A 26,860-nucleotide genomic window follows, 5' to 3' on the forward strand; every position below is an offset into this window, starting at 1 on the left:
AGAGCCGTTGGCAATGATCTTTTTGTCCTCACTGTCACAGGGTGGTATCAGGGGGTTGGAGATTGGTGAATGTCGTGCTCCTGTTCAAAAAATGGAATAGGGATAACCCTGGGAATTACAGGCCAGTTAGTCTTACTTCAGTAATAGGCAAAATAATGGAAAGGGTATTGAGGGATAGGATTCTGAGCATCTGGAAAAAAACTGCTTGATTAGGGATAGTCAGCACGGATTTGTGAGGGGTAGGTCTTGCCTCACAAGTCTTATTGAATTCTTTGAGGAGGTGACCAAGCAGGTGGATGAAGGTAAAACAGTGGATGTAGTGTACATGAATTTTAGTGAGGTATTTGATAAGGTTCCCCATGTTAGGCTTATGCAGAAACTAAAGAGACATGGGATAGTGGGAAATGTGGCCAGTTGAATAATGAACTGGCTAACCGATAGAAGTCAGAGGGTGGTGGTGGATGGCAAATATTCAGCCTGGAGCCCAGTTACCAGTGGTGTATCGCAGGGACCAGTTCTGGGTCCTCTGCTGTTTGTGACTTTCATTAATGACTTGGGTGAGGGAATTGAAGGGTGGGTCAGTAAATTTGCAGACGGTACGAATATTAGTGGAGTTGTGGACAGTGAGGAGGGCTGTTGTCGGCTGCAAAGGGCCATAGATAGGATGCAGAGCTGGGCTGAGAAGTGGCAGATGGAGTTTAACCCTGAAAAGTGTGAGGTTATCCATTTTGGAAGGACAAATATGAATGCAGAATACAGGGTTAGTGGTAGGGTTCTTGGCAATGTGGAGGAGCAGACAGATCTTGGGGTCTATGTTCATAGATCTTTGAAATTTGCCACTCAAGTGGATAGAGCTGTGAAGAAGGCCTATGGTGTACTAGCGTTCATTAGCAGAGGGATTGAATCTAAGAGCCGTGAGGTGATGACAGAGGTAGGTTCTTTACCCAGAGAGTAGTGGGGGCATGGAATGCACTGCCTGTGAAAGTAGTTGAGTCGGAAACATTAGGGACCTTCAAGCGGCTATTGGATAGGTACATGGATTACAGTAGAATGATGGGGTGCAGATTAATATGTTCTTAATGTAGGACAAAAGTTCGGCACAACATTGTGGGCCAAAGGGCCTGTTCTGTGCTGTATTTTTCTATGTTCTATGTTCTATAACCCTCCGTCCATCTCCAAACTCCTCTTGGCTCTCAGTCCATCTCCAAATTCCTCTTGGCTCTCAGTCCATCTCCAAACTCCTCATGACTCTCAGTCCATCTCCAAACTCCTCTTGGCTCTCAGTCCATCTCCAAACTCCTCTTGGCTCTCAGTCCATCTCCAAACTCCTCTTGGCTCTCAGTCCATCTCCAAACTCCTCATGACTCTCAGACCACCTCCAAATGGCTGGTAAAATCCAACCTGTTCCTTTCAATTGTATAATTCCAGCAAAATGTCACTTCTAAGTGTCTCGCTAGTCAATAACAAAGAAAGGACATGCTTTTAACCTGAAGTTTTACAAAAATGGTATATATTTATTCCTGTATTTTGCAAATAAACAAATCTAATGGATTTTATTTTGTTCTAGATTCTTTTTAACTTCAGTTTTTCTGAAAAACAGATGTGAGTAGACAAGCACATTTTTCAGATTGTTGTATTTGTAACTAGATACTGCACGAACTTGGATGCCTGTAACATCATAACATGATTCACAAATTGCTGCAAAAGGAACTGCCCATTAACTAACCCCGGAGTTCCATTTGGAGGCGTCTTCCTCTAACATTATAAATCTGTGCAACGCAGCTCGAGGAATTTTCAGGGACAAAGCTCCACAAGAGCGAGAAGAGAATTGCAGGTAAAGTGCAGAGTTTTTACTTGTTCCTGTGTGATATAGAAATTACGCTTTTTCGTTTCAGTAATAATAACATTCGCTACACAAACTCATTGTGAACACGCAGAGACGTGACACCAACGCACCGTTTGTCGAAATAAAGTTAAAGCAGAGCTCCGAAACGGGCAGAGTGTAACAACTGCGATCACCGACTGGAACTTGTTATGTGAGGGCGAATTTCCTATTGGTTTCAGCACCCAGATTATTTGAAGCATGTTTATGTTAAATGCACCTCAGAAATGGCTATGTTGGTTAACTTGTGTCTTGTGCAAAAGCGAAAACTTATGCTATTTCTCCCCTCTGTGACTTATTTTGAAGTACGGTTTCATAGGTGGCGGTCGGTATCTTGCTCAGGCGACAATGCTTCATGTGCAGACAGACCTTGGCTGTCGAGGGTCAGCGAGCAATTCAACTGGTGCAGCAGGTCTCTCGGCCGGCGCTACTCTCGGGCACGCACTGGCTGCAGGTAAGGCTTTCCTCCCGCCAGTGCACCGCTCGGGAAAATGTTGCTGGAGGCCTTCAAGAAACCAATTCAAAACCGAACATCGCAGCGTTTATGGATTTAAATGTGAATAGAATTAGTTACAAGAATGCCAAATCGAAAAGTATTTGAGTGGAAATATCGATGTTTTCTCATCAGTTTTCTTCACTCAGAATTAAAACGTCGTCTTTTTTGTTTATAACTTTGCTGTTTGCTCTCAGAGAAAAGTAGGGTTGTAAATCTAGGGACAGTGCCTGGCCTCTCGGTTTGTCCATGGGTGGGGTTCCCCAGCCCGAGAAAAAGTGCAAGCCGCTCAATTTGGATTGAAATCTCCCGAGTTGCCTGGCTGAGTTCTCGTTTGCCAGCAGCAGTCAGGAACTGAGGCCACGGGTGGTTTCTTTACCCCTCCCTCACTGATCCACGGCCACTTGAAGCAGTCCTGCTGCTCAAACAAGTTTAAGACAATCTGGAACTTCATCGTCTCAATGGGCAGTGAATTGACCGGCTCAGCCACTGGGGCTATTATTTCAATCGTGTGACATAACAATCTGGATACAAGACCTTCGGCCCCGCGGGTCCAAACTAATGCTGAAGCTCCATATGAACTTTCATCCCCCCTCAAAGGGATGTGAGGGAAAACTTTTTTTTTAAACTCAGGTGCTGGGAGTTTGGAAACTGGCTGCCTAAAGGGGTGGTTGAGACCCTCATAACATTTAAGAAGTTTTTCGATGTGCACTTGCGATCCCAGGGCTGTGGGCCAATTGCTGAAAATAGGATTAGAATAGTTAGGTGTTTGATTTTGGATAAAAGCAAATTACTGCGGATTCTGGAATCTGAAACGAAAGGGAAAATGCTGGAAAATCTCAGCAAGTCTGGCAGCATCTGTAGGAAGAGAAAAGAGCTAATGTTTTGAATCCAATGACTGTCAAAGCTAGGTCTAGCTTTGACAAAGAGTCATCGGACTCGAAACGTTAGATCTTTTCTCTCACTACAGATGCTGCCAGACTTGCTGAGATTTTCCAGCATTTTCCCTTTCGTTTTAGGTGGTTGATTTTGACTGGCACTGACGTAGTGGGCCAAAGGGCCTTTTCTGTGCTGTATGACTCTCAATTTAACTGTTTCAGAACACCTTTCTATTCCTTCTCTCTCTGGCTTTTACTAATTTCCTCTGAAATGCATGCATGCACTCTGTGTGGTGGGAGAGTTCCACATTCTAACCACACTTCAGGTAAACAAGCTTCTCCTGAATTCCTTCTAAGATTTTTAAATGAAAATTTTATATTATTGCCCCCGTCTAGTTTTTGACTCTGATCTTCCAGTTAGTGGCGATGCCCTGCCCGCAACATTTTCTGCATCCTAACAGAAGTGCCAGTTCTCAAAGAACATGTTCTGATAGTTTAAACCAGGACTTCTGATGCCAGCTTAAGTAGGGCTAGCTCAGTACAGCACACGTCCACTGAGTGCAGGTGACTGAAAGGAAGGAGAGTTCATTTTATACTACCAGCTTCCATATCCAGTAAGTTTTTAAAGGTCTCAAGTCTTATGTTAATGAGTGTGTGGATTAGTCAGTGAGTGGGTGAATGAATGGCTGAGTTGGAGTTTACGCCTGCAAATTGGTGAACTACTCCCTTCCCTGCCCCTCCACCCCTCCTCCAACCCCCACCCCCATGTAAATATAAAATACATTGTGATAACGTCAGGTTGGCAGCCAGTTTGAAATCACTAACAAGCTATTGAACTTGTTGACAATCCAAAAGGCTTGCCACCTGGAGTCTGGCCAAATATAGCAGGAGATTCTGTGGCTGAAGGTTGGAGTGACTGCATGTTTTTTTTTCAAAACTCCTTTGAGCTTTTTGGTCCTTCAATATAAAATAAAAGAGAAATTCAGAGAGCAGGGGGTCGTTAAACTTTTAGCCATGATTGATGAGCTGTCAACACCATATGACCTCCATGCTGCCAGTCATGATTGGGTGTGGAGCTCCCCTTTCCACCTCTATCTTCCATCTCATCAGGCAGCCACTAATTGTACATCTGATGCTTATTTGGATGAGCTGGGGCAGTGGGAGAAAGTGGACCACTCAGTTTCCATTCCACTTCCTTCATCGTGCTGAGAAACATCAAACCCAGCTCAGTGTCAGAGACGTTTTACGTATTGTCCCAAGCAGCGCAAATCAGCCATTTGGAATCTCCTGAAAAATGACCTGGTGTGTGCCAGGACTTCCCCAGGGTTCCGACATCCAGCATAGACCTAAGTTAAGATTTTGCTGCTGTGGCCATCTAAAGATTTGGGCCTTTGTCTTTGTTGACACAGAATATATGCTCAATTTTACAAGCCATTTGGGATTGGGCTCAGAGATGGGAAAGTAGTGAAAATGACAAAGGAAGCAGGCAGCACGGTGGTGCAGTGGATAGAACTGCTGCCTCATGGCGCTGAGGTCCCAGGTTCAATCCTGGCTCTGGGTCACTGCCTGTGTGGAGTTTGCTCATTCTTCCAGTATTTGCGTGGATTTCGACCCCACAACCCAAAGATGGAACGATGGATTGGCCACGCTAAATTGTCCCTTAATTGGAAGAAATTAATTGGGTACTCTAAATTTATTTTTTAAATGACAAAGGAATCAACAGGTGGCATGTCCAATGTCTTCACACCACAATGCTATTTTGCCAGAGGCAGGATAGGTGGCAGAGTGCCCCCTGTCAGGAACCCAATTGAGCCACTTAAGTTTCCAATTAAAGGCCTCTTCCCACCTTTGCTGGGATATTGCTGAATGTGAGAATTGAATGCTGCATTCTGGTGAGACCTCCTTGCAGCCTTTCCCACTCCAAAATGGGGCTTATCATTTTGGGGCATTTCATGACCCACGAAAGGGGTTCCAGGTGGCCATCCCCAAGGCACCTTCACTTTGTGTCCTCAGTGACCTTCTCCCCCTCATTATGATCGCCCAGGCCTGCCAGCCTGGTTCAGCATACCCAGTCCCAACTTACCTGTCTTTGGGGGGCGCACAACCATCAATGGAGCCTCATTCTGCACATGTAGCCCCAGCACTGGACACTGCTAACAGCATCACTGCCAAGGCTGCTGATTTACGGGCACCAGATTGGACTGGCAACTCCTGGGGGTGGGCATCCATTCTTAATGGGGATGGCAGCCTTGTCAGCAGCCACTTAATTGGCCTCCACCAAGAAGATGCCTCTCAGAGCCATCATGGTAAAATTCAACTCCAACTCTTCTTCAGAACACTTGAAATGCCACTGTATACAAGGCTACGGACGAAGTGCTGGAAAATGAGATTAGAATAGTTAGGTGCCTGATCAACATGGTTGCAATGGGTCATTAGGCCTCTCTCCATGCTGTAAAACCCTGACTCTCTATGAACACTTTGACATTCCAGGAATGCTGATATCAAGGATGCTTTTAACAGCTTAACCACTTAAACATTTACATATTTGTTCAACACACTTACTATAAAACTTTGCAAACCGACACCATATGAAGAATTTGGGACCACGCCCAATCCACAGGAAGACAATTTTGCGTTTAATGAAAGGAAAATCATGGCTGGGTTCTCTGTTTATCCGGCGGGGTGGGCCGTACCGGCGGCAAGGAATGGTGTGAACCACTCTGGCATCGGGCCGCCCGGAATCCTCAGCATCTTTGTGGGCCAGGCCGGTGCTGGAGGGGTTGGCTCCGTGCCAACCGCGCCGAAGGCCTACACCGGCCAGCGCGAGCTGGCGCATGCGCAGAGCGCAGGAGCATCAGTGTGTTCTGGCATATGCGCAGAACCGTTGGCGTATTTCATGCGCATGTGCAGGAGGTTTCTTCTCCGCGCTGGCCATGGCGGAGCTTTGCACAGGCTGCATCCCCCCCCCCCCCCCCCCCGTGCCCCCCCGAGGACTCCGCAGGCCACCCTCAGAGCCAAGTCCCGCTGGTACGGACCTGGTCTAATCCACGCCGGCGGGACTGGCCGAAAACGGGCGGCCGCTCAGCCCGTCGGGAAGCGGAGAATCGCCGGGGGGGGGGGGCATATTCTTTAAAATTCTGGCCGGGATCCAAATTTCCAATATGTGTTCCAGAAGCACTCAAACAAGTAAAAATGTATCCTCAGATTGCAACAACTGTTCATATTGAAATTCTCATATATATTAGATGCCATATCAAATGCCACCTTCAGTCTCTCATTTCTTTTTTATTTCTTTAAATCCCAAATTTTCAAAATGGTTCCCAACATTTTCTAAAAAACCTTCCTCACCTTGAGAGATCGGCTCACCTCAGCATTCATGTGAGTCTTAAATTATCTGATTTCTTTGTGAATGTAAGTGGTGTTTCATGTTTGCTGTGACCGTTGCATATGTATCTCTTCTCCAGAGTGCCGTAAACAAGTATGTCTTTATTTACGAAAGAGAAAATGCTGGAAAATCTCAGCAGATCTGGCAGCATCTGTAGGGAGAGGAAATAGCTAATGTTTCGAGTACGGTCACTCTTTGTCAAAGCTTAGGAGCTCTCAGCTGCGTAAATGCAGTCACTTGCCAATCTAATGGCTGGGTTTCTCAGTCTCTTATACTATGTGTCTTCCAATTGCATTCCAATTTTTTCCTGGTTTCTCCTTGGTTTACTGTCAGTATTTATGCATTCCAAACCTAGAGCATGAGGTCTTGATTGACACTACAATGCAGTATTAAGAATGCAAAGCACTCTTGCAAGTAATTCCATTGAATGAGAAATTAAACAAAGGTCCCACCTGCCTGCTCCAGTTGTTCAGGTGAATGTAAAAAAAAACATCCTAGCTACTGATTAACATTTTTCTTTTAATCAATGCTGCAAAAGAATAGATAAACTATCCATTGACAACTTCTGGTGGTGACCATGAGCTGAGGGGTGGCTCCTGCTTGGAGGCTTTGCTTTTGTCCATTTTTCACCGGTTGATGGACATTTTTGTTGGACATTGTGCAGAATAACTTATGTGAGTTGAATTCTCCTCCGGACGGGAATGTTGGCGGGTATCTACACCTGACAGAAATTGAATAAGGCTGCAGCTCCAGAAGTGGAGGATCCGCGTGGAGCATCACCAGAGAACATGGCGGAGGCGGGAGCATCATTGTTGTCTGACCCACTGCTGGTGGAGAAGTTGATGGAGCTGATCAAAGGGGAACTCAGGCAGCATTGGCTGGAGATGCAAGGGACTGGTGCAAGGCGATTGAGGGAATGGCAACCCTTCTTGTCAGACTTTGGAGTGGGTGGAGAAGCACCTTGGAATCGGAAGGTGCAATGATCCGTGGGGTGGAAAGGGAGGTAACAGATCACAGTGAACTGATCATGGAATTGGAAGCAGAGGTGACGATGCTGGAAGTGGTCTGCAAGGCATTGAAGGTGAAGGTGGATGACCAGGAGAATCAATCCAAGCGGCAGAAATTATGAATCGTGGGCCTGCCTGGGGGTGGAGGGAACGAGTGCCTGCAAATGTTTGAGAAGCTGGTTGAGGAGAATTCTGTGAGAAGTCCCCGAAGGTGGCCAGTGTAACTAAGGTAAACATTGGTCCTTTAGAGGGTGAGAAGGGGGATTTAATAATGGGAAATGAGGAAATGGCTGAGGCATTGAACAGGTATTTTGTGTCAACCTTCACAGCGAAAGACACAAATAACATACTAATAATTGTTGGCAAGGAGGCTATGACAGATGAGGACCTAGAAACGATCATTGTCACTAATGGGATAGTGTTGGGCAAGCTAATGGGGCTAAAGGTAGACAATTCTCCTGGCCCTGATGGAATACATCCCAGAGTACTAAAAGAGGTGGTGGGGGAAATAGCAAATGCACTCGTGGTAATTTACCAAAATTCGCTGGCCTCTGGGGCGTTTCCAGCAGATTGCACAACAGCAAATGTGATGCCACTGTTTAAAAAAGGAGGGAGATAAAACATGAGTAACTATAGGCCAGTTAGCTTAACTTCTGTCGTGGGAAAAATGCATGAATCTGTCATTAAGGAAGAAATAGCGAGGCATCTGGGTAGAAATTGTCCCATTGGGCAGATGCAGCATGGGTTCATGAAAGGCATGTCATATTTGACTAATTTAGTGGAATTCTTTGAGAATATTCCGAGTGCAGGGAACCGGTTGATGTGATATATCTGGATTTCCAGAAGGCATTTGACAAGGTGCTGCACAAAAGGCTGCTGCATAAGATAAAGGTGCATGGTGTTACAGACAATGTATTAGCATGGATAGAGGATTGTTTAACTGACAGAAAGCAAAGAGTGGGGATAAATAGGTGTTTTTCTGGTTGGCGATCAGTGGCTAGTGGTGTGCCTCAGGGATTAGTGTTGGGTCCGCAATTGTTCACAATTTACATAGGTGATCTGGAGTTGGGGACCAAGTGTAATGTGTCAAAGTTTACAGATGACACTAAGATGAGTGGTAGAGCCAAGTGTGCAGAGGATACTGAAAGTATTCAGAGGGATATAGATAGTTTAAGTTAGTGGGAAAGGGTGTGGTAGATGGAGTTCAATGTTGATAAATGTGAGGTCATCCATTTTGGTAGGAATAACAGCAAAATGGGCTATTATTTAAATGGTAAATATTGCAGGATGCTGCTGTGCAGAGGGACCTGGGATCCTCGTGCATGAATCGCAAAAGGTTGTTTTTTTACAGGTGCAGCAAGTAATTAAGAAGGCAAATGGAATTTTGTCCTTCAATGCTGAGGGATGGAGTTTAAAAGCAGGGAGGTTATGTTGCAGTTGTATAGAGTGCTGGTGAGGCCACACTTGGAGTACTGTGTACAGCTTTGGTCTCCTTACTTGAGAAAGGTTGTACTGGCACTGGAGTGAGTTCAGAGGAGATTCACTAGGTTGATTCCGGAGTTGAGAGGATTGGCTTATGAGAAGAGACTAAGTAGACTGGGACTATACTCATTGGAATTTAGAAGATTGAGGGGGGATCTTCTCGGAACATATATAATTCTGAAGGGAATAGATAGGATTGAAGCAGGGAGGTTGTTTCTACTAGTGGGTGAAATTACAACTAGGGGGCTTAGCCTCAAAATAAGGAGGAGCCGATTTAGGACTGCATACAGGAGAACCTTCTTCACCCAAAGGGTCGTAAATCTGTGGAATTCCCTGCCCAGTGAAGCAGTTGAGACTACCTTATTAAATAGACAGAAACATAGAATTTACAGTGCAAAAGGAAGACATTCGGCCCACTGGGTCTGCAGCGACTCTTGGAAAGAACACCCCACATCTCCACCCTATCCCTGTAACCCAATAACCCCTCCTAACCTCTTTGGACACTCAGGGCAATTTTAGCATGGCCAATCCACTTAACCTGCACATCTTTTGACTGGGAGAAAACCAGAGCACCCGGAGGAAACCCACGCAGTCATGGAGAGAACGTGCAGACTCTGCACAGACAGTGACCCAAGCCGGGAATCAAACCTGGGACCCTGAAGCTGTAAAGCAGCTGTGCGAATCACTGTGCTACGATGCTGCCCCTTTTTAAGGCAAAGGTAGAAAGATTTTTGAACAGTAAAGGAATAAAAGGGTATGGTGAGCGGGCGGGTAAATGGAGCTGAGTCCACAAAAAGATCAGCCATGATCTTATCGAATGGCGGAGCACACTTGAGGGGCCAGATGGTCTACTCCTGCTCCTCGTTCTTATGTTTTTATGTACGCTTATAACAGCAACAGAGGCCGAGAGCGGGGGAACTGCCAAGGACGGTGATAGACCAAATGCATAAATTCCAGGAAAAGGAAAAGATTCTGAGGTGGCCGAAGACGACATGGGACTGCAGTGGATCCGAATATATCAGAACACTGGGGCCGACCTGGTCAAGCCGTTGGCGGGGTTTAATCAGGCCAAAGCGGTGCTGTTTTGTAATATTTGGAGTGTTATACCCAGTCAAACTTTGGGTGAATTTTAAGGGGAAGGGACATTATTTTACAATGCCAGAGGAGGTGAACAACTTTATTAAGGAGCATGGATTGGGGTAAGGGTTAATGGTGGGAAATGTTTGGTCTTTGATATGTTTGTAAATGTTCCGATTTTTGCACATTCTGGCTTTGTTGATATTTGTTGTGGTTAAAGGGGGTGGTTTTGAATCCTGGGTGCCTTTCTCCTGTTGGTGAGGGGAGGAAGAGGGATCAGGGGGGCAGGGCGGGGGAGGGGGGGGGGTGCTGCCTGAGCAGGAACTTTCTGAAGAGTGGGGGTAGGGCATATTTGGCAATATCGATGGGGGCCTTTATGCTGATCTCCAGGTGAGAGTTGTCATGTGCTACTGGTGAATGGAAACAGTCAGTGTAGGGGAGGGGGCTGTGATGGGTAGCAAAAGAGGGGGGTGCCATTAAGTGGTTGGCGAAGGTAAAATGTGGGGAGAGGGTGGGTTTAGGAGGGGACAGTGCTGGTGACGCAGGTAGCTTGTTGGGTGGAGGTAGGGGAGAAAGGAAGGGGGGGACATTTTCAGTGGGCTTGGACAGTGAAGGGGACTGGGGGCAGGGATAGTTTTGTGTTAGATTGGGATGCGGTCCCTAATGGGGTGGGGGAGGGGTCAGAAACCCCTGGTGAGGACAGTGACTTAGAATATGTGGGAATTGAATGGTCCAGTGACGCGATATCAGGTGTTCACGCACCTGAAAAATTTAAAGCCGGAGATAGTTTTCCTGCAGGCGAAAGATAAGATGAGGTTAAAAATAGAGTGGGTGGGGCAGTCTTTTCACTCAGGGTTTGACTCCAAGACGAGAGGGATCGCGCCTATTCAGCAAAAGGGTGGCATTTGTTGTGGCTCGTGGGTTGCGGGACTCAGGAGGTCATTACATGATGGTGAGTGGGGTTTTGGTGGGAGCGCCCGTCATGTTAGTAAATGTTTACCCAATCAAGACAATGCCGAATTTGTCAAGAAGATGGTGGCAGCGATTCCGGAACTGGATTTGCATCGATTAATAATGGGGGGGGCAATTTTAACTGTGCAAGAGCCTAGTATGGATAGGTCAAACCCAAAGTCACTGGTTAGATCGCGAATGGCGAAAAAGCTGCGGGCTTCATGGAGCAGGTTGGTGGTGGGGAGGGGGTGAACCCATGGAGGTGTCAGCATCCAAGAGAGAAGGAGTTCTTCTTCTCCTATATGCGTTGTGTATACTCTTCTGTAGACTTTTTAGTCGTGGGGAAATTGGTGCTCCTGGGGATTGTGCAGGCAGAATATACGGCGATCCGACAGGTGGGCATCTGGTTGAGCATGCCCACAGTGTCACCAGAATAATCGTTTTGATTTTCAGGCCTTAGTTACATGCTGTCAGAAGGCAGTAGGCACCTATCAGCAATTTATAAGTTGTGGAAGGGTGGGAAGACTCCCATGTTTAGTAATTTGGCGAAGGTAGGAGAGGCAGGAGCACTCACGGCCTCTGCCACCTGCGCCCAGGCCCAGTTGATGTCGGCAGGTGGCAGCATCCTTCCCACCCTGGTGAACAGGGTGACCTGACTCTCCTCCATGTTTCCAGCTCTGCACTTGAAAATCTTAGGGTCGCTCTTCGGGTTGGCATTTCTTGGCTGGAATGAGAGTGTGTGGGGACTGGAGTGCTTATGTGCAGCTCCAGATTTTCAGGCTCTCGGGTGCCGTACCCCACCCCGGTGAATCACACATTGGTGTGCGCTGGAATCACACTAGTTAGACATGGTGCTGGCTCATTAGCATGTCCTGAATTTCTCCGGGATGGGTGCTGCTATCGAACACCCGCTATTTAGTCCCGGTGTTCGCACTTAGGGCTAGATTTTCCAATATTGAGACTATATCGCCATGCCAAAGTCAAAATGGTGGAGTTTTACTCCTGAAATTCCATGATAAAAGTGTAATTAATTATCAGCCCTGCAGGGGGCTAGCAAGGGCCCGGAGTGGATCTCGCAGCTTCTGCTGCAGATACGGGCCCCCGCACTTCCGGGTCAGAGGCTGCGCATGCGCACAGCGGCGGCCTCCAGTGGCTGCGCCGTGCTCCGTGGCGGACTCGGATCGCAGAGGTGGACCCAAAAAGGAGACCCCCCCGATCAGCCGCACGCCTGACCCTCAAATCTCACACATTAATTCTCCGCCCGCCTATTAGGCCCTTCCTGGCCTCCAATCATTCCGCCCCCGACCAGGGCGGCCGCAGACTGAGTCCGCAGCCACCACATGAGCATCCCGACCTGCAATAACAGGTTAGTTCCACGCCGTCGGGAACTTGGCCGGTCGGAGGCGGAGGATGTCGGAGCGAGCCTCTGGCAATGGCTCTCGGTGGCACGGCATACTCCCTGGTGACGCCGATTTACGGTGCCCGGAGAATCGCCGAACCGGCGCCGGTCCCAATTACGGCGTCAAACCGGATTCTCGGCCCTGGAGCAGCCGCAATTTCGGTGTCGGAGGTGTGGAGAATCCAGCCTTTATTGTCTGAAATAGAGAATTCTGCCCTCTACGTTTACCTTGGGACTGCTCACAATCTTAAAGTATAAAAGGAAAAATTTGCAGATATTTAGCACCATTCACAAGCATCACGTCTCAAAGTGTTTTGTAGCCAATTAGTGTAGTCACTGTTATAATGTAGGAAACACACCAGCCATTTGTGGCAGTAAATTACAACAAACAGCAATATAATCGTGACCAGATTGTCTGTTTTTGTGGTGTTGTTTAAAGGGTAAATATTGGCCAGAGCACTGGAATGGTGCCTCTGCCCTTCCTCAAACAAGTGGCATGACATCTTTTGCATTCAGGCAAACAGGCAGATTGGGGTCTCGTCCGGAAGACATTGCAGCACACCCTGTATTTCACTGACGTGCCAACCCTGATGTTTGTGCTCAGGATTTGGAGTGGGGCATGAATCCAAGATTTTATAACTGAAAGATGTGTGCTGCAACTGAGCTACAAGTGACGCACAATGGATTAAAATATTTTTTATCTGGCAAACACATTGAAAAAGTAAATTCTAACTCTGTAACTAGCATTAATAGGATATGCACTCAATATTTCTTTAAACTAAAACAGTTTTTTAATTAGACCAATTTTATATTTTTTATTCAGCAGCAGTAATACTGTAAGGTAGTGTGTGGTTCTCAGGATTCCAGAGGTCTCAATCTAAATTTTCATTCTCGCTTCAGGGGCGAAATTCTCCGCAGACCGTCGTAACGCCGATTTCCGGCGAGCATAATTGGTGTGGATGACTCCGGCGTGGGGGCCTTCTTTTAGGCGGCTATTCTCCGTTCCCGGAGGGGCCAGCAGCGGACTGACGCGATACGCGTCAGTTTCACCCGCTGCGGAAGTGGTGAGACCCGGCGTTTTGGGGGGGGGGGGAGGAGGAGGAGAGAGACAGACCGGCATTTTGGGGGGAGGGGGGGAGGAGGAGGAGAGAGACAGACCCGGCGTTTGTGGGGGGGGGGGGGGGGGGGGGGAGGAGGAGGAGAGAGACAGACCGGCATTTGGGGGGGGGGGGGGGAGGAGAGAGACAGACCGGCATTTGGGGGGGGGGGGTGGGGGAGAGAGAGAGACAGACCGGGCATTGGGGGGGGGGGGGGGGGGGTGGAGGAGGAGAGAGACAGACCCGGCATTTGGGGGGGGGGGGGAAGGAGAGAGACAGACCCGGCATTTGGGGGGGGGGGGGGAGGAGAGAGACAGACCGCATTTGGGGGGGGGGAGGAGGAGAGAGACAGACCGGCATTTGGGGGGGGGGGGGGGAGGAGGAGAGAGACAGACCCGGCATTTGGGGGGGGGAGGAGGAGGAGAGAGACAGACACGGCGTTTGGGGGGGTGGGGAGGAGGAGAGAGACAGACCCGGCGTTTGGGGGGGGGGAGAGAGAGAGAGACAGACCCGGCGTTGGGGGGTTTGCGGCGTTGAGTTGAAAGGAGAGGGGGGGGGGGGTTTGCGGCGTTGAGTTGAGAGGGGGGGGTTGCGGTGTTGAGTTGAGAGAGGGGGGCGGCGTTGGAGGGGGGGTGGTGTTGGAGGGGGGTAGGGGTGGTGAGGGGGGATTGGAGTAGGGGCAGCGGCGTGCAGAGGAGGGGGGCGACGGATGCCCGGGGCCAACGCACCGTCGCCCCCCCCTCTGCACGCAGCTGCCCCTACCCCAACCCCCTCCCCTCACCACCCCTACCCCCCTCCAACGCCGCCACCCCCCCCTCTCTCAACGCCGCAACCCCCCCCTCAACGCCGGTACCCCCCCTCTCAACGCTGCACCCCCCCCACTAACGCCGCACCCCCCCCACTAACGCCGCACCCCCCCCCCCACTAACGCCGCACCCCCCCCCCCCCACTAACGGAGGAAGGAAGGGGGGGAGGAGGAAGGAAGGAAGGGGGGGAGGAAGGAGGGGGGGGGGGAGGAAGGAGGGGGGGAGGAAGGAAAGGGGGAGGAGGAAGGAAGGGGGGAGGAGGAAGGAAGGGGGGGACAGGAGGAAGGAAGGGGGAGGAGGAAGGAAGGGTGGGGGGGAGGAGGAGGAAGGAAGGGGGGGAGGAGGAAGGAAGGGGAGAGGAGGGAGGAAGGTGTGGAGGAGGAAGGGGGGGTGGAGGGAGGAAGGAAGGAGGGGAGGAGGAAGGAAGGGAGGGAGGAGGAAGGAAGGAAGGGGGGGAGGAAGGAGGGGGGGAGGAAGGAAGGGGGGAGGAGGAAGGAAGGGGGGAGGAGGAAGGAAGGGGTGAGGAGGAAGGAAGGGGGGAGGAGGAAGGAAGGGGGGGGACAGGAGGAAGAAAGGGGGGAGGAGGAAGGAAGGGTGGGGGGGGGAGGAGGAGGAAGGAAGGGGGGAGGAGGAAGGAAGGGGGAGGAGGGAGGAAGGGGGGGAGGAGGGAGGAAGGTGGGGAGGAGGAAGGGGGGGAGGAGGAAGGAAGGAAGGGGGGGAGGAAGGAGGGGGGAGGAAGGAAGGGGGGAGGAGGAAGGAAGGGGGGGACAGGAGGAAGGAAGGGGGGGAGGAGGAAGGAAGGGTGGGGGGAGAAGGAGGAAGGAAGGGGGGGGAGGAGGAAGGAAGGGGAGAGGAGGGAGGAAGGGGGGGTGGAGGGAGGAAGGAAGGGGGGAGGAGGAAGGAAGGGGGAGGAGGAAGGAAGGAAGGGGGGGAGGAAGGAGGGGGGGAGGAAGGAAGGGGGAGGAGGAAGGAAGGGGGAGGAGGAAGGAAGGGGGAGGAGGAAGGAAGGGGGGGAGGAGGAAGGAAGGGGGGAGGAGGAAGGAAGGGTGGGGGGGGAGGAGGAAGGAAGGGGGGAGGAGGGAGGAAGGTGGGGAGGAGGAAGGAAGGGGGGAGGAGGAAGGAAGGGGGGAGGGAGGAAGGAAGGGGGGAGGGAGGAAGGAAGGGGGGAGGAGGAAGGAAGGGGGGGAGGAGGGAGGAAGGAAGGGGGGGAGGAGGGAGGAGGAAGGGGGGAGGAGGAAGGAAGGGGGGAAGGAGGAAGGAAGGGGGGAGGAGGAAGGAAGGGGGGGAGGAGGAGAGAGGGGGGGGTGTGGGTACCGGCCTTCAGAGGGAGGGGGGGGGGGTGTGGGTACCGGCCTTCAGAGGGAGGGGGACGGGGTGTGGGTACCGGCGTTGAGGGGGGGGGGACCCGGCGTTGAGGGGGGGGGGGGGGACCCGGCGTTGAGGGGGGGTGGACCCGGCGTTTAGGGGGGGGGGGACCCGGCGTTGAGAGGGGTAGACCCGGTGTTGAGAGGGGGGGGTTGCGGCGATGAGGGGGGGTTGCGGCGTTGAGAGGGTGGGGGGGGTGCGGCGTGAGGGGGGGTTGCGGCGTTGAGGGTGGGGGGTTGCGGCGTTGCGAGAGATGGGGGGTCGGCGTTGGAGGGGGGTAGGGGTGGTGGCGAGGGGGGTAGGGGTGGTGGGGAGGGGGGTAGGGGTGGTGGGGGGGGGGTAGGGGCGTTGGAGGGGTGGGGTGGTGAGGGGGGGGTGGTTAGGGTAGGGGGCAGCGGCGTACAGAGGGGGGGGGCGACGGTGCGTTGGCCCTGGGCATCCGTCGCCCCCCCCTTCTGCACGCCGCTGCCCCCAAACCCCCCCCCACCACCCCTACCCCCTCCACCACCCCTACCCCCTCCAATGCCCCTACCCACCACCCCTACCCCCCTCCCCACCACCCCAACCACCCCCCCAATGCCGCAACCCCCCCCCCCCCCCCCCCCCCCCCCCGATGCCGCAACCCCCCCCCCGAGGTGCCGCAACCCCCCCGATCTGCCGCAAACCCCCCCCGATGCCGCAAACCCCCCCCCGATTGCCGCAACCCCCCCCCGATGCCGCAACCCCCCCGATGCCGCAACCCCCCCCGATGCCGCAACCCCCCCCCCGATGCGCAACCCCCCCCGATTGCCGCAACCCCCCCCCGATGCCGCAACCCCCCCCGATTGCCGCAACCCCCCCGATGCCGCAACCCCCCCATGCCGCAACCCCCCCCGATGCCGCAACCCCCCCGATGCCGCCAACCCCCCCCCCCAATGCCGCAACCCCACCCCCCCCGATGCCGCAACCCCCCCCCCCCCCCCCCGATGCCGCAACCCCCCCCCCCCGATGCCGCAACCCCCCCCCCCGGACACTGAATGGCGTCAACCATCGTCAATGGTTGACGCCGTTTTAAAGCTACTCTGTTTTTCGCCGACGTGACCCGTGGCCACGTCGGCGGGACTTCGGCCCATCCGGGCCGGAGATTTGTTCAAACAAAAATATAATGAAATCCCGCCGGCGCCAGCTGTTTTCAGAGGCTGCCGGTGGGATTTGCACAACACCGGTTTCTGGCCGGTCAGAGAATAAAAAACCCTGCGGGAGCGGGATTAACGCCGCTGCCGGCCGATTCTCCGACCCTGCGTGGGGTCGGAGAATTTCGCCCCAGGTGTGTAGTGATTGGAGAATTCCCTGCACCGAAAATCCGACATCCATAACAGCAGCCTGAGCGTCTCGGGGGATTGGAACAGGAGTTGGGGGCAGGTGACGACAAAGGTGGTGTGGGGTCAGTGTGGGTTGGTAACTGGCAGATATAAAACGCAGGTTTTCAGAAAGGCCCATTTGTGATTTTGGAAGTCAATGATGAAGTATTTGTACCTTGGAGGTAATGACACTAACTTTGTAAAACTATTAAATGTTGCCCACATGTTTCGTTTAAATATATTTTTATTCTAAAAACTGAAGAACAACACAATAACCACACCACTTGTGAGCATCAGTACAACGGAGGCAGTGCAAACAGTTTGTTGTTTTTTGGTTTTAGTAGCATTAATGCCGACCGCCCCCCCCCCCCTTTACTTTTTCTTCCCCATCCTCCATGTTCCTTGCCCCCGGGCTATAGAGGGGCGAAGGCCAAGACATCGGTCTCCTTTCCCTCTAAGTGCTCTGGATAGTCCGACACCCCGCAAATCGTCACTAATGACCATGGCTCCACCTTGATCCATGTGATCTTGAACATGGCTTCAAAGAACGTGGTCCAGAAGCCGACCAATTTTAGGCAGCACCAGAATATGTGGGCATGGTTAGCCAGTCCGCTCCGACATTGCTCACAGCTGTCTACCACCCCTGAGGAAACCTGCTCATATGTATCCTGGTCAAGTGTCCCCTGTTTACCATCTTCAGTTGCATCAGGCACAGCCTTAAGCATGAGGTGATGGAGTTTCCTCTGTATGAGTTGCTCCAGAACTCTTCCCCTAACTCGAGACCAAGCTCCTCTTCCCACCTCTCTCTTGTTTCATCCAGTGGGGCCCTTGCCTCCTCAAGCAGTCGTCCATATATGTCTACATACTTTCCCTTCCCTAACTTGTCTTGTGATAACAGTCTGTCTAGCAGGGTGTACTTGGATAACTGGGGAACAATGGGGCCATATTGTGGAGGAAAACCCATATATGGAGGTATCGGAGCTCACCCCCTTTCAGGAGTTGGAACTTCTCTGTTATGTCCACCAACGTTGTCACTTTGCCATCTATATGCATGCCCCTGACCCTCAACACTCTTTCTTCACTTCTGCAAGTTTTGTGTGTGACGTCCATTCTGGCTGAGACAAATTTATGGTTATTGCAAATGGAAGCTGAGACAGTCATGTCTCTTAGCTTGAAATAATGCCTTAGTTGGTTCCAGGCTTTCAGTGATGCTACCACCACCGACCTCATCAAGTACTTAGCCGGGGAGAGTGGGAGTGGGGCAGTGAAAAGTGCCCGCAGGGACGTCCCTACTCAGGAAGCCTTCTCCATCTGCAAGCACCCCTCCCCCAGCCACACCCACACCCTCTCTACATTTACTGCCCAATAGTAATGCAGGAAGTTTGACAGTGTCAAGCCCCCTTGGGTGACTGTGTGGAGTTTGCACATTCTCCCCGTGTCTGCTGGGTTTCCTCCAGGTGCTCCGGTTTCCTCGCACAGTCTAAATATGTACAGGTTAGGTGGTTTGGCCATGATAAATCACCCCTTAGTACCCAAAAGGTTAGGTGGGGTTATGGGGATAGGGCGGGTGCATGGGCTTAGGTGGGGTGGTTTTTCTGAGAGTCGATGCAGACTCAATTGGCCGAATGGCTTCTTTCTGCATTTTAGGGATTCTATAAACCTTGAAAGGACATTCATCTTTATTATCTGTATTCTCCCCACCAGGGAGAAAGGGAGTGAGTCTCTCCTTCTCTGGTCCACCTTTCACCTCCTGTACCAGGCTAGATAGGTTCCACTTGTGGAGCCAGGCCCAGTTGTGGGCTAACTTGGTCCCCAGGTATCTAAACTTGGTTTGGACCAGTTTGAACACCAGAGCTCCCAGCTCTGCTCCTCCCCCTAGGGATTTGCCGGGAGTATTTTGTTCTTACTCAGGTTTTGTTTGTATCCCAAGAAAGCTCCAAACTGCCTCAGGAGCTCCATTATCTTTCCCATGCTGGCTGGGGGTGTCAAGACATAGAACAGCATCGCCATCGGCATAGAGAGACTCTGTGCTATCTGTCTCCTCTCTGTATGCTCCTCCATCCCTCTGCTGATCTGAGCACAATAGCCAGTGGATCAGTTACCTTGCATACCTTACAGGCAATGTCCCGGACACGGCTATCACATTCCTGGGTATGTCCTGTTTCACCGGCAGGACAGACCCAGCAGAGGTGGTGGCGGCACAGTGGTGTAGAGTCAGGAGAGAGTTGCCCCGGGAGTCCTCAACATTGACTCTGTACCCCATGAAGTCTCATTGCTTCTGGTTAAACATGGGCAAGGAAACCTCCCGCTGATTACCACGTACCGGCCACCATTAGCTGATGAATCAGTACTCCTCCATGTTGAACACCACTTGGAGGAAGCGCCGAGGATGGCAAGGGCCCAGAATATGTTCCGGGTGGGGGACTTCGATGTCCATCAGCAAGAGTGGCTTGGTAGTACTACCACAGACCGAGCTGGCCGGGTCCTAAAGGTCATAGCTGCTAGACTGGGGCTGCAGTAGGTGGTGAGGGAACCAATAAGAGGGAAAAACATACTTGACCTCATCCTCACCAACCTGCCTGCTGCAGATGCATATGTCCATGACAGTATCAGTAGAAGTGACCACTGCACAGTACTTGTGGAGACAAAGTCTCGTCTTCACATTGAGGACGTCCTCCATCGTGTTGTGTGGCACTACCATTGTGCTAAAGGCAATAGATTTCAAACAGATCTAGCAACTCAAAACTGAGCATCCATGAGGTGCTGTGGGCCATTGGCAACAGCAGAAATATATTCAACCACAGTCTGCAACCTCATGGCCCAAAATATCCATCACTCTACCATTAACACCAAGCCAGGAAGAGTGCAGGAGAGCATGCCAGGCGCAACATCAGGCGTACTGAAAGTGAGGTGTCAACCTGGGGAAGTTACAACACAGGACGACTTGTGTGCCAAACAGCATAAACAGCAAGTAATAGACAGAGCTAAGCGATTCCACGACAAACACATCAGATCACAGCAGAGGTGGCAGTGGCTTAGTGATATTGTCACTGGACTAATCATCCAGCGAGCCAGGTCTCTACCCTAGAGACACGGGTTCGAATCCCACCAGGGTAGATAGTGGGATTTGAATTCAATAGAAAATGTGGAATTAAAAAATTCTAATGATGACCTTGAACCTGTTGTTGATTTTCGTAAAAACATATCTGGTTCACTAATATCTTTTAAGGAAGGAAATCTGCCATCCTTACCTGGTCTGGCCTACATGTGACTCCAGGCCCACAGCAATGTGTTTGGCTCTTAAATACCCTTGGGGGGGGGGGGGGGGGGTAGCACTGGGACTATGGCACTGAGGACCCGGGTTCGAATCGATGGGGGGGGGGGGGGGGTAGCACTGGGAGTATGGCACTGAGGACCCGGGTTTGAATCCCAGCCCTGTCTGTGTGGAGTTTGCATATTCTCCCTGTGTCTGCATGGGTTTCACCCCCACAACCCAAAGATGTGCAGGATAGGTGGATTAGCTAGGCTAAATTGCCCCTTAATTGGGAAAAAATAATAATTGGGTACTCTAAATTTATTTTAATTTTTTTTAAAAATACCCTCGGGGTGGGCAATAAATGCTAGCCTAACCAGTGACACCCATATCCCATGAATGCGTTAAAAAAAAGTCCTGCCACACCCAACAGTGAATGGTGGTGGAAGCTCCACAAATATCCCCACCCTCAATAATGAAGGAGCCCAGCACATATGTGCAAAAAAAGAGGCCGAGGCATTTGCAACAATCTTTAGCCAGAAGTGTCAAGTGAATAACCCACCTCGGTCTCTTCCAGACATCCCTAACATCACAGATGTCAGTCTTCAGCCAATACATTTCACTATATGTGATATCAAGGAATGGCTGAAGGCACTGGATACTGCAAATTCTGGAAGTAGTACTGAAGACTTGTGCTCCAGGACTTGCTGCACCATGAGCCAAACTGTTCCAGAACAGCTACAACACTGACATCTACCTGGCAATATGGAAAATTGTCCAGATGTGTTCTGTACACAAGAAACAGGACAATCCAACCCAGCCAAGTATCACCCTATCATTAAAGTGATGGAAGGAGTCATGAACAGTGCTATCAAGCAGCACTTACTCAGTAATAACCTGCTCATGGATACTCAGTTAGGTTCTGGCAGAGTCACTCAGCTCCTGACCTCATTGTAGCCTTGGTTCAAACATGGACAAAAGAGCTGAATGCCAGAGGTGAGGTGAGAGTGACTGCCCTTGACATCAAGGCAGCATTTAACCGAGTATGGCATCAAGGAACCCGAGCTAAACTGGATTCAATGGGAATCAGGGAGAAAACTCTCTGCTGGTTGGAGTTGTACTTGGCACAAAGAAAGATGGTTGTGGTGATTGGAGGTTAATCATCTCAGTCCCAGGACATCACTGCAGGAGTTCATCAGGGTAGTGTCCTTGACCCAACCATCTTCATCTGTTTCATCAATCACATCCCTTCCATCATAAAGTCAAATGTGGGGATGTTGCGGATGTCGGCACCATTCGCGACTCCTCAGATAATGAAGCAGTCCATGTCCAAATCCAGCAAGACCTGGACAATATCCAAGCTTGGGCTGACAAGTGGAAAGTTACATTCACGCCACACAAGTGCCAGGCAATGACCATCTCCAACAAATACATGGATAGGATGTGTATAGAGGGATATGGCACTAGTAAATGCTGAGGGTTTTGGCCAAGGGCGGTATCATGACCAGTACAGGCTTGGATGGCCGAAGGGCCTGTTCCTGTGCTGTATTGTACTTTGTTCTTTGAAACATGCAGAAAATACAACTGGTTAGTTATAAACTAAACCAATTCCCACTTTAATCTACCCCCAATCTGCGCACACACACACACACAAAAACACACACTGAAGACAGACAAACACAGAGGGGTGGAAAGGGATAAAAATTATAAGTGGAGGAATAAGGACTCTTTGTTTCAGATGATGGTGTTTAGCACACTCTTCACAGCAAACATGCAGATTAAAATCTTTGGTTTACAGCCTCTACTGGCCTTCCTTATCGATGAATTCACTCAGATTCTGTGTAGTTTTAAAATGCAGTACTCACAACTTTCCTGGAGAACCACCTTACGTATCATCAAACTTTGTTTTCAGTTCATGGTTTGTCTTTAGGCCTGTTTAGACTCGAGAATATAGCACCCACGGCTTTCTGGAGAGCGAGAAACAGCCCTCTTTGCAGCTTTCTGGAGAGAGTTAGTTGGATATTTCTGGAGAGAGTTAGTGGGATCGTTTAGAATCAAAATTGAAACCCTGGGACTCCTATTCCAATTGAATAGGATACAATCACCACCTGCTACCAAGCAGAGCACCATCCATTGAGCCAATTCATTGGCCACCAGCCAAATCAATCAAACCGAGTCCCAACCCATCTCTCCCGACCAGTCTGCAACTTCAGTTTAAACCGGCACAAACCTTCTAGATTATCATAGAATTTACAGTGCAGAAGGAGGCCATTCGGCCCATCGAGTCTGCACCGGCTCATGGAAAGAGCACCCTACCCAAGGTCAACACCTCCACCCTATCCCCATAACCCCACCCAACACTAAGGGCAATTTTGGACACTAAGGGCAATTTATCATGGCCAGCCACCTAACCTCAATCTTTGGACTGTGGGAGGAAACAGGAGCACCGGGAGGAAACCCACGCAGACACGGGGAGGATGTGCAGACTCCGCATAGACAATGACCCAAGCCGGAATCGAACCTGGGACCCTGGAGATGTGAAGCAATTGTGCTATCCACAATGCTACTGTGCTGCCCTTAGATTCTTCTAGAATTAAAGTTACAGGCAGCTTTCCTTCAAGTGATATGTCCATTAATCATCCAGGATCAAAAATGTAACAGAAAAAACAAAAGAAGGGGGAAATGAGGGAATAAGCAGAGAGCAAACAGGAAGGATCCTTACACCAGTAACACCCATGTCCTGAGATGGAATTTATTGGGAAAGCGCAGAAATTTAGAGAATGTATTTTTAACACAAAATATCAGTCATAAGAAATTAACCATAAATATTTTGTAAAGCGTTTTAGTACTGTCAGTGGCAGGGCTTGATGAAGGTATCTGCTTTTCCTGACTGTTGTCTAGAACATTGTGAATTTAATGCTATCTTTATCCTTCAGATTTTAAACCAGGTAATGTAAACTGGTCAAATTTTATTTAAATCAGTTCAGTATTCATCTAGTTAGTGGTGTTTCTGGTGAGATAATACTGTAGAATCCATAGAATCCCTACATTGCAGAAGGAGGCCATTGGGCCCATCAAGTGCGCCGACCTGAAAGGGAAAATGCTGGATAATCTCAGCAAGTCTGGCAGCATCTGTAGGGAGAGAAAAGAGCAAACGTTTCGAGTCCGATGACACTTTGTCAAAGCCAGTATTTAACCCAGTATCGAGTGCACCGACCCTCTGGACGAGCACCCCAAGGCCCACTCCCCACCTTGTCCCCAGAACCCCACCTAACCTGCACATTTTTGGAGTGTTGGAGAAAACTGGAGCACCCGGAGGAAACCCATGCAGACCCAGGGAGAAAGTACAAACTCCACATAGTCAGTCGGCCAAAGCCGGAATTGAATCCGGCTCCCTGGCGCTGTGAGGCAGCAATGATAACCACTGTGCCACCATGCCACCCAAAGTTGGGTTGTTGCTTTATTTTGTCAAACGTTTCTATTATTTGTGGCTGATTTCCTGATTATCTGCTGGAACACTACACCTTCTCTCCAACCCCCAGTGTTAGCTTTCCACACTGAAGGGAATATGAAGTTATATTTGAGGAATGCTGGTAATTCAGTTAAGCAAATAAAAACTATTTCAGTGAATCAAAAATATGAAATCTTTAGATTTTCTTTTGTTTTTACAGCACACTCTCTTTGAAATCTGATCATCATGTCAACTGCTGACTTAATCACCTTCTGGGATTACTGGGATGAGCAGAACATTACCACGATGAATCTGACCTGGACCACTTGTGTAAATGAGTCTGACTGTTTGACCTGGGAGATTTTCCATTGTCTTCACAGCTTCTCCAAGAAAGCAATCCTGCATACTATATCTTTCTTTTATATCCTGATTTTTGTCATTGGTTTCGTGGCCAACATTGTGGTGGTGTATGTGAACGTGAAGGCAAAGCGATCAAGGTATGAAACTCACTTCTACATCCTGAACTTGGCCATTGCAGACTTGTGTGTGGTAGTCACACTCCCTTTCTGGGTCACGTCCCTCATTCAACATGGCACCTGGCCGTTTGGAGAGTTTATGTGCAAATTTACTCACTTCATCTTCAGTGTCAATCTTTTTGGGAGCATCTTCTTCCTAACGTGCATGAGTGTGGACAGATATACATCAATGGTGTGGTTCCAAGATTCCATTGACCGTAAGAAAGAGTTGATCCGCAAGGTTATCTGCATGTTTGTCTGGATTTTTTCCTTTCTCATCTCACTTCCAGATTTATTTTTCTTGAAAGTGACTCTCAGTTATCGGGATGAATCCATCTGCCATTTGGCTTATCCTGAGGAAAACTTCAGGGAATGGATGGCAGGAATGGAAATGATCTACATCATCATCGGCTTTGCTATCCCATTTGCAATTATCGCAGTTTTCTATTTTCTCCTAGCAACAACCATCCCAATCACAAATGACCCAGAGAGAAAAAATAGCCGGAAGATAATATTTGTCTATGTGATCGTTTTCCTTATTTGTTGGCTTCCCTATCACTCGATTCTATTTCTTGATTTTTTGTGGTTCCTCAATCTTTTATCATTCAGTTGTCAGCTGGAAGATTTCATATATGCTTCTTTTCACATTACTCAATGCCTAGCCTTGGTACATTGCTGTGCAAATCCCATACTCTACAGCTTCATTAATAAAAACTACAGATATGACCTCATGAAAGCTTTCATCGTCAAATACTCTGTCAAATCTGGTATTACAAGGCTTATGGACAGTACAGAAACAGAGCACTCCATGTTGGAGGCAGTTTCCTAATGTAATCGTCACTTTTCTTTATCAGAAGCATGACCAATTCAAAAATTTACTTAACATTTGCAGTGCTTGATTCAATTACATAATTGCTATCGTTTAAGTGTTGAAATATTTGATAGATTCCATACAGTGTTGTTTGGATGCAAGTATTTTGTTTCTAATTGAGGGAGCTCACACTTCCAAGTATTTAGGCAAATTGATATAGAACCAGTTAGCCTACCAGTGCTCAAATGTTACAGAAGAGCTATTTGAAATTATTTCAGACACGTGTGGGGCCAACTATGTTGGGAATGCAGAATATAATTGAGTTAATTGAATCACTGGCTAGCTATTCTGTTTTTCAAATTCAGATTGGATGAACCTATAACATAAACAGGGGTTTCAAAGGTAAATTGGGTAGGCATTTGAGGGAAATAAACTGGCAAAGCTCTTGGGGTAGAATGGGGAATGAGACTGGCTGGATTGTTCAGCAAAGGAGCTGGCATGGACTCAATAGGCTGAATGACCACCTTCTGTGCTTTTAGGACTCTTATGACCCCATGATTATATGATGATATCATCTTCAAGTCTGTAAATAAGCAAGAAAAAAGGTCTCTGATATGTTAAAGATGGCTGATGGCACCCTCACGTCAATGTCCGAAGATTATGGACTTGAGACACACCCCAGCCACTTATGCACAAAATCTTTGCAGCATCTGCAGTACGGTAGCATTGTGGATAGCACAATCGCTTGACAGCTCCAGGGTCCCAGGTTCGATTCCGGCTTGGGTCACTGTCTGTGCGGAGTCTGCACATCCTCCCCGTGTTTGCGTGGGTTTCCTCCGGGTGCTCCGGTTTCCTCCCACAGTCCAAAGATGTGCAGGTTAGGTGGATTGGCCATGATAAATTGCCCTTAGTGTCCAAAATTGCCCTTAGTGTTGGGTGGGGTTACTGGGTTATGGGGATAGGGTGGAGTTGTTGACCTTGGGTAGGGTGCTCTTTCCAAGAGCCGGTGCAGACTCGATGGGCTGAATGGCCTCCTTCTGCACTATAAATTCTATGAATTCTATGATCTGTGCAGTATGAGGGAGTGTTACACAGTAAGAGATGCCAGCATTCAGATCAAATATTAAAGCAAGGCTCAATCAGTCTCTCAGGTGGATGTGATTATTAAAAATTTTATTTTTAATAATCTTTATTTTCACAAGTAGTCTTACATTAACACTGCAATGAAGTTACTGTGAAAATCCCCTCGTCACCACATTCCGGCCCCTGTTCGGGTAGACAGGAAGAGAATTCAAAATGTCCAAATTACCTAACAGCATGTCTTTCGGGACTTGTGGGAGGAAACCGGAGCACCCAGAGGAAACTCACACGGACACAGGGAGAAAGTGCAGACTCCACACAGACAGTGATCCAAGCCGGAAATCAAACTCAGGAGTGCTAACCACTGTGCTACTGTGCTGCCCACGAGGCTATTCAGATAAAAACTATTTCTCTGGTACCTTTGTCAAAATTCATTTTTCAACGAACATCACAAAAGCAGATTATCTGGACATGATCCCATTGTTAATTGTGGGGCTTTTCTGTGCAAAAATGACTTCTGCATTTCTTACATTCCAGCAATGATTACACTTCAAAAATATTTAATTGACTGCAAAGAATTTTAGAATG

The 26,860-nt window shown here is 49.4% G+C and overlaps 1 protein-coding gene across 4 annotated transcripts; it reads left to right on the forward strand.

The window, feature by feature from the left end:
- Positions 1-1,744: 1,744 nt before the first annotated feature.
- On the forward strand, positions 1,745-25,259 carry LOC119960695 (atypical chemokine receptor 3-like). 4 transcript variants are annotated; one of them, XM_038788315.1, is made up of 3 exons: positions 1,893-2,036; positions 2,189-2,336; positions 24,087-25,259. In XM_038788315.1, exon 3 carries the CDS (start codon positions 24,113-24,115, stop codon positions 25,208-25,210), a length of 1,098 nt encoding a protein of 365 aa, XP_038644243.1. In that variant the 5' UTR covers positions 1,893-2,036; positions 2,189-2,336; positions 24,087-24,112; the 3' UTR covers positions 25,211-25,259. The 4 variants fall into 4 exon arrangements, with proteins under 4 accessions (XP_038644241.1, XP_038644243.1, XP_038644247.1 ...); XM_038788313.1 differs by lacking the exons at positions 1,893-2,036; positions 2,189-2,336 and adding an exon at positions 1,745-1,834; XM_038788319.1 differs by lacking the exon at positions 2,189-2,336.
- The last annotated feature ends 1,601 nt before the right edge of the window (positions 25,260-26,860 follow it).

Source organism: Scyliorhinus canicula, chromosome 2 (assembly GCF_902713615.1).
Source record: "Scyliorhinus canicula chromosome 2, sScyCan1.1, whole genome shotgun sequence".
In the NCBI taxonomy this organism is placed as follows: domain Eukaryota; kingdom Metazoa; phylum Chordata; class Chondrichthyes; order Carcharhiniformes; family Scyliorhinidae; genus Scyliorhinus; species Scyliorhinus canicula.

Excerpts from the sequence above, each read along its gene's own strand:
- LOC119960695 (XM_038788313.1), top strand. The coding sequence starts at position 24,113 with ATGTCAACTGCTGACTTAATCACCTTCTGGGATTACTGGGATGAGCAG.